The sequence below is a fragment of the Pteropus vampyrus genome, unplaced genomic scaffold, assembly GCF_000151845.1.
Source record: "Pteropus vampyrus isolate Shadow unplaced genomic scaffold, Pvam_2.0 Scaffold169, whole genome shotgun sequence".
In the NCBI taxonomy this organism is placed as follows: Eukaryota; Metazoa; Chordata; class Mammalia; order Chiroptera; family Pteropodidae; genus Pteropus; species Pteropus vampyrus.
Genome location: NW_011888950.1, coordinates 2,868,839 through 2,876,627, shown reverse-complemented (window position 1 = coordinate 2,876,627; position 7,789 = coordinate 2,868,839). Strand labels below are relative to the sequence as shown.

The 7,789-nt window shown below is 35.3% G+C and overlaps 1 protein-coding gene across 1 annotated transcript in view; it reads right to left on the bottom strand.

Annotated features, from left to right (window-relative positions):
• Positions 1 to 7,789, bottom strand: part of LOC105298943 (ATP-binding cassette sub-family A member 8) — a 79,782-nt gene that overhangs the window by 27,350 nt on the left and 44,643 nt on the right. Inside the window, exons 24-31 of the mRNA XM_011370412.1 lie at positions 6,863 to 7,036; positions 6,549 to 6,662; positions 4,712 to 4,831; positions 3,907 to 3,951; positions 3,435 to 3,526; positions 2,158 to 2,278; positions 1,463 to 1,580; positions 694 to 789 (exon numbers count right to left, since the gene is read on the bottom strand). Of these exons, the coding sequence (XP_011368714.1) occupies positions 694 to 789; positions 1,463 to 1,580; positions 2,158 to 2,278; positions 3,435 to 3,526; positions 3,907 to 3,951; positions 4,712 to 4,831; positions 6,549 to 6,662; positions 6,863 to 7,036 (880 nt within the window). The remainder of the gene's footprint in view (positions 1 to 693; positions 790 to 1,462; positions 1,581 to 2,157; positions 2,279 to 3,434; positions 3,527 to 3,906; positions 3,952 to 4,711; positions 4,832 to 6,548; positions 6,663 to 6,862; positions 7,037 to 7,789) is intronic.

The following is a 7,789-nucleotide window of genomic DNA, read 5'->3' as shown; positions in this document are numbered from 1 at the left end:
TTCCACAGACCTCTGCCTTAGATTGCACTTTTCCCCTTTCCCTGGACACATTTTCCAAAAGAGTTCTGAAGGTTTTCTATCTTCTGCCATAGAAGGTGGAAAAAAAAAAGTTTTCTTTATGCCTCATGTTGTCTCCTTGTCTCCCTTTTCTGTTTGCCTGGCCTCCTTCTATGGCCGAATTGCCTGTACAATCAGTCGACTGCCTATATCTGTTGCTCAGCCTCAAGACTTTTCTTGAAAACACTCCCCCAAGATAACGTATTTGTACCAAAATATGTGTTCTAGTATCGAAGTACTTTTAAAGGACAATGAATATGATTGTTTAATAGGTTTTTTTTTAAAAATACATTTCTATTCAAGATTGAAGCATTACATACTGGAGGACAGTACGCACTGAAAGAGCAAATCCATTGTTTTATGGTACTATAAATAGAATTTGTAGGGACTCTGATATTTTCTTCTGGTCTAAGACTGGATATTCCCTATAGATGCCTTTGAAGGCATGAATAGTTATCCCCTTTCTGTGATTAACTTTCGTGTGTATTAATGTGATAGTTTGTGATGTATTTTTCTGCCACGTGAATCCTGTTAATCATCCAGTGATTAAAAGAGACTTTGTTGTTTTTGAAGTTTTAACGTCTTGTAAAATTTATTTTGAGCACCACTAGATAGCATATTTTTCTCATAATTCCCCTACCTGTCCAGCAGTTGGTTTTGTGTCTCCACTTATCATCTTAATGGATGTACTTTTACCAGCTCCATTGTGTCCTAATAATCCTAAAACCTCGCCTGAAAGAAATGAAAAAAGGTTACATTCAATACCAATTGATTTTAATAGTAAAATTAAGAATAAAACAGTCTGATATCTTGCTTTGTGACAAGTGTTGTGCTATGTGCTTTGTATATAGTACCCCATTCAATTGTCAACCCTCCCCAGAGGTAATTATCATATTTTCTTACTTATTTGGGGATGGAAGCTCTTAGGGATGAGGTTTGTTGCCCAAAGTCACACTGATGGGAAGTGATAAAGCCATTCTTGGAAGCTAGTAGGTATGTCATCTATCTCTGGTGATCCTAAGCACTGTGAGATGTCACAAAATAAGGTCATCTAACATCTGCTGATTAAGCCTTCAGAATGTGCTGGCACATCCCATTAGTTATCTTGTGAAAATAATGAACATTAGGAAACCAATCATGTTCATTAAGTAGAAATGTCATGGTCTCGGTGGCTCATTTTAATAGAGCGCTTATGGTTTCCATGTAGATATGACTAATCTTTATCCATGGGCATGAGTTAATTAATTTCATTTAGAAATGAGCCATGTAAAAGCAGCAGTCATTGTCACCCTGTTGATGAGTCTGTGTGTGAACCAAGAGTCGGTGTACAGAATGGTTCTCGTCAAGAACCATACAGCTCTAAGGAGGGCCCTGAGCCAAAAACAGAAGTTCTACTATGTCTAACCTTTTCTAACACAGAAAGAGACATTTCTTGTGGCTGTTTTCTTCTTCCTCTTGGAAAAGCAGTGTTTCCTCTTTCCTATATACTCTTTGCGTAAACAGCTGGCAATGATGACTGGTTTCTGTAAATGACAAGGAAATCATGTTAGACCTTAATTTTCTCCATTAACTTTGAAAAAGCTCTATCCTCCCACTCGATTGGCTTCTTGCTACACAAGCCAGGCATCAAAGAAGACCTTCTACTAGGTGACCTATCCATTGGCCATCCTCCCATCCTAGCATCTCTCAGAACAGAAGCATGGAGACTCGGAGAAGTACCGAGTCATCCTCAAAGGACACAACGACATCCTGAAGACCGGACTTTGCCGCGAATTTCATACAGTTACTTTCTCCAAGATGCAGTGAATCGGTGTCACTTTGCTTAGTTTCTAAAATTTACAAGTTCTTTCTTGGCTTTTGCAATTTCAACTGCACTCCACTTTGGTTTTTTTTTATTCTAAGAAAGACGAAGCGAGTTAACATAACTTTTAATCTGCTCATCTAGTGTAAAAATGATGACTACCTACTAAAAGTAGTGATCCTCATTTGTATGAATTGGAGAAACTCAAGATCATTTGAGAAGGAGACTTGTAGACAGACCACTTTCACGGATAAACATTTGTGTTGTTTCATGAAATAACTACTTTGTAGGTTTTTTACCTCATCAAAGTTTGTGGAATTCAAGGCATTTTCTGTTCTCACTCTTTCCATCTGAACATCTTCATCCTCCCCTTCTGGCTCTTCTGGATTTTTACATACATCGCTGCTTCTTGGAGAAATTCTGGAGTCGAAACCATCCATTAGTAATTGATTTTGGGTTTTCGTCCTTGTATCAAGAATACTGCATTCTTTAAATCACATACTTGAGTAGATTGTGTAATTAATAAACCATCATAATCTCTTTTCAGTTCCGTGAACCTTCCTTCCTTCATAACGTCTGTCAATGGTACTACTAGACCATTGCTTCTGACACATCTTTCATTCTACTCATCTACAGAAACATTATTTTTTTAAAAAATAGCAATAGGTAATTTAGTATCTATTATCTGACAAAGAATTTTAATATTATAGCTTAATGAAATAATTTTTCTGAGAACCCTAGCTTTGACACCAACATATTGGCATTATTATATTTTCACAGGGTCAGAATATTTGAAGCCAGATGTTCCCCGCTAAATAGGTAAGATGCTTGACCTTCTATTAGGCTTGACCATTTCTTCAGACTATGTGTCAGATTCACTCTTTCTCCTCTGTTCTAACTCTGTCCCTCATACCCAGAATATAGCTCATACTATTCTCTTTTCCTTCAACCTAATATCCCATATTGATCTTAGAAGTTTTCTTAAAGGTCTTCTTTCATCTTGGAAGTCTCCCACCCTGTAAAAGCTAAAGATAAAACTGATGTGGGATAGGAGACACAGAGAGAATAAGATGCTTATGGATGTATCTATGAATGGTGCAAAAAAAAAAAAAAAGTCTCAGCTTTTAAGTTCCGTTCATAACTGAACAAGCCTATGATCCACAAGTTGAGCTTCTCATCACCACAGGAAAAGAGCATAGTTATTGCTATCTTTGACCTAGTGATCATTCTATTCTTACTTTCTGGAGTGGTAGCATTCCTTCAACTGCCGATCTATCCAAATTAATTGTTATTTAAACTGAACTAGCTGCATGTAACTTTGCCCAGTGTTCCACTGCACATGGTATCAGATAGAGCTCTATCTTCATATTTAATGTTTCAAGTCTGTTTCCTCCACTATTTATAATCTCCTTTGGTTTAGGTACCTTGATCTCTATTACTTGTATCGGCACATGGTTCCTACCCCAGCTTATTCTAGCACTTGGCATTTGTGTGTTAATGGATTAATTCACATATGAGAAAATATTTTAAAATATTTATCACTGAAATGAAAGAATTCAATTTGATTTCTCCCAACCTAAAGACGGGATCCTTTCTCATCGATTTCTTTCCAAACTTCCATTCCAGACATCGAAGAATAAAAACGAAGATGATAAAATGAAGGAATGGCTAGGAATAAAGAGAAACATGCACAATTAGGAATAATTAGACTTCTGCAAAGATGCATTTGGCAAAATTATTAAAATATCCAATAATCTATTTGTCAAATTGTGAAACAATCAAATTCACTTTCAATCTTGTTTACAGAAACACTGGAATATAATTATGTGATACTTTCACTTTATTGTTTTTAAGAGTTGGGAAGCATATTATCTGGTTATTTGATCTTTATAAAAAAAGTTGTTCCATATTTTACAAATATTTTATCTCTATGGGCTACAGATACCTATATATTCACCTTAATAAAAAGTTTCACTGTGTTCACAGAAATTAAAATGGTTTAGTTTAGTAAAATACATGACAATTTTTAAAGAAGAGTGTGTTCTTACGATTAGGGATATCAGAAAGACCGCTGCACCTGCAGAAAATATAAGCTGCAAAAAAAAGAAAGATAATGGTTAAATAGGAAATTTTTTGTTTCATGAATTTTATCCATATAAATGTGAACTGGCCTATTGAACAGCCCTAATGGCACCAAGAGTGCTGTCTAAATGTCTATTCCAAAATTTGTAGTGAGGAGTTGCCTCCCTCCCAAGGTCTCTAAGCCGTTGTGCCTTTATTTGAAACAATAGGATTTAACCATTATTCTTTGGGGATCTGTGCTAGCCTCCCCAGACAGTGAGGGAGAGGCAGGATTTACCCTTCTCACACAGACCTTCACACTCCTTCCTGCGCCCACTGTTCCTTTCACAAGACCCCTTTCTCTCCTTTAGCCTCCCTACGGATACCTCTTCACTCTTTTCGTAGAAGTATAGATATCAGTCAGCTTGAAAAAAAAAAAAAAAGGATTTTATTCACATTGAGAGCTTCTCTAGAATCCTGAAATCCTAAAGATTAGGGACATCTCATTTGCCCCCTTCTAAAGCTGTGTAAAGCCCAGAAAGAGTGTAAAGGCTGCTCTGTTTCTCGCTACCTATTATCCTTCCTCCCTACCCATTAGTCGGTGCCAACTCTTCCATTACAGTTCAGTTGGACTATATCATCTTATCTGAGAGAAATTCAGATGGAATCCCTGAAGTAGAAATCTTCAAATGTCATGCATATTTAACACGTTGTAGAGTCCCAACCCTAAGCAAAGTTTTCACAATTGGTCATCAGTTCCAGGACATTAGGAAAGATGGTGGCATTACTTACACGAAAAGGTAGGAGCATACAGCCAAGTAATGTGGCGTGTGGTATTAAAAAGGTGACAACATACAGCGAAGCATTTTCGTAGTTATCCACCAGGAGCATAGCCAAAGAGAAGAAGGTGATCTAAAGAAAATACAAATATGCATGTTAACTGCCCTGAACTTCAATAGATGTTCCAAACTGAGATGGCTATTCTTTGGCAATATCCCTAATCTCTGCTCCAGCCTCAAAAACCAAGCTGAAATCAGCATATCTCTACTGACACTTTCTCTTAGTAACTTAGCCGAATTCCTTTGGCCTGGAGGATCACAAATGAGACATCACTGGATAAATCGAGGATCTAATATATTATTGTAATTGGAATTTTAATTAAGAAAATTTTAATTTAATTTAATTTAAAATTCTATTTCAATTAATAGAATATTTTAATTATAGAAAAGGAAAAAAAGTGGTGTGTATTGTTTTAGAGGTAAAATTCAGATCAGTAGATAAGCAATAAAAGTAAAAATTGAAATTAATAGCTAACAACAATGAAAGGAGACTTTTGTCAACTGTATCAATGGAGAAATATAAGCATTTAGTATCCTAGAGGGTCTTAGTACAAGTACTAAAATACAAAATTCAGGGATAAGAGAGTTATAGGGACACCTGATGATCTCAGACTTCTTCTAAACCATTGCAGTGCCTTCCTGAAAGTTTTGTTGTTGTAGTTTTTTTTTTTGCTCTTTTTGTTTTTGTTTTTTACTTCTAATAGCTCTGTTTTACAAACTATCGCTTTTATGGCTTTCAGAATATCCATCCTAAAAGTGTATCTCTGATCATATTTCTTTTCTGTACTACAAGCTGCCATGGCTTCTCATGATCTGTAGAATAAATTCTTGAGCACCTCATTTAAGGTCAGTTATGATTCCGACCATTATTTTTACCATAACTAGGACCATGCTCAGGCTGCACCATATCCATGTCAGATTATTACCAATTCCCAGGACTTTCTCCCTTTTGGGTTTCTGTTCATCCATTATTTTCTATTTGCGTCATCATTCTTCTCTAGCTGTTGAAATCTTATATTCTTTCGAGTTTCACTTCCTAAAGAAAACTTCTGCTCTTGTTTTCATGAATGGATCTCTCCCTTCTCTGGTTTTCATAGACCTCCTTATTCCTCAGTTGTATAAACAGTCTTTTAAAAATAGATGAGAGCTTGATAATCTTTGCCTTATGACTGTTTTAATAAGCGGCTGTTTGCTCATCTGTTTACCCTGTAACCCCTCTTTCGGTGCTGAGACTCTTTTTTCTCCATTAGCAGTCTTAGTTTGTGACACTTTGCTGGAAGCCAAGTGATGTTTGTTGAATTAATTATTTTCTTTTTGGCATCCTGAAATGACAGGAAGTCAGAATAGATGCTTGTACATTTTTCCCCCTTCCTAATTTAGACAAAGTGAGTATTGCTTTATGGAATTAATTCTTAGTACAGAGTTGGAGAAGTAGTTTCTGGTTTTAACTATGCTAGTAAGAGTGTAATCTTGTATAACTTCATAGAGACCTTTGGGATTTTTTTTTTTTTTTTCAGTAAAAAGAAAGTAACAGATGGTTTTCAGGTTTCCTTCCAGTAAATATTTTACGGCTCTAGAAAAAAAAATTTGGCTACTTTTAAAGAAAGACAAGGGTAGAAATAGGAAGAGAAAAAGCTGCATATTTTGAAAAGGATCCGCACGTAAAGCAAACTTAAAATATTTTAGACTGTAATATTAATTTATCATTCTACCAAGGGCAAATTTTAAAGTATTAGCTCAGAATTGTATATTACATGTGTAAAATAAATGTTCAAAAGAAATATACTTACAATAAAGAAGCAAAAAGACCAAATGCCACTGTTTTTTCTCCCCTTGCGAAAAATGAATGAAATTATATATGTAAAGAAGATAAGTGATGTGGCATAACCAAGAGCACATGGGATCTGAAATCAACAGAATGTTACGTTTAGTTAAAGGCAAATGCAATCTAGAGAAACATTTAGGATCCAAAATGTCGTCATAGCACAGGGTTTTATAATTATTAAATTCGCGACAATGTGATCATCAGTGAAAACAGTTTGCCTCTTCAGATTTTCTAATTAAATTGTACAATGATATTTGTTCTATGAATATTGTCACTTACCTGCATAATCTGAATTATACTTTTCAATAGAGAATTTTGGATGCTCAAAATGTAGTCTATTAAGTACATAAAAAGGAATATCAACCAGTACATTGGGACATCCACCAGCGCCTGTCCAAACCAGTAAGCAGAAGGGAAGAGCCCCGAAATTCGTAGCTGGGACCAAGCTTTGTTCTGATGAGGAGACAGCAAAAATACAAATGGCATTTCAATGTAAGGTTTAAGAAAATGTGGATCATGTAAACAACTATTCAAACGAAACCTTCATTCGTAATAATTCTGCATCATGTCAACAACTGTTATCTGACCAATGGATATGGATAAATCCAAAGATAAATGATTGGTTTGCTGCTTTAATTAACAGCACTGACGTTCATCACACATCTGATAGAAACATGTGAAAGAAGACCTCAGAATAATCAAGGCATCAGCACTGCGGTAAACAAAACAGTGATTAATGACTTATGGGTGTGGGGTGGAATAGTTTATCTAGCTAAGCAGCTAACTTTTCATCAGAGTGATTCTGCTTTGACTCCGTATGAACTGCTCTCTCTCCCCGCCTCCCTCCTTCCATTCCCCACTATTTCCTACATTGCATTTGCATGTGTATAAATAATAGCTTTATCTTTTTAATATAAATAAATGACATGTCATTTTTGCCATAGAACACATTCAAATATTTATTATCCATCCAAATATTTGTGTATATGTACGTAAATATAAACATATTCATACATATAAATGTATTTTGTATTCCTTGTTGTTCTCTGAATAAACTCTTAAATCACATTTTTTTAACTACTTATCAAGTGATGCGGTTTTAGGCACAAATTATATTTTAAACCTTTCTAATAATTTTGAATGTATTTTCTTTTGAAATATTTACATTTATTTGTTAGTGTTCACTGACCAGCTAAATGATGCTTT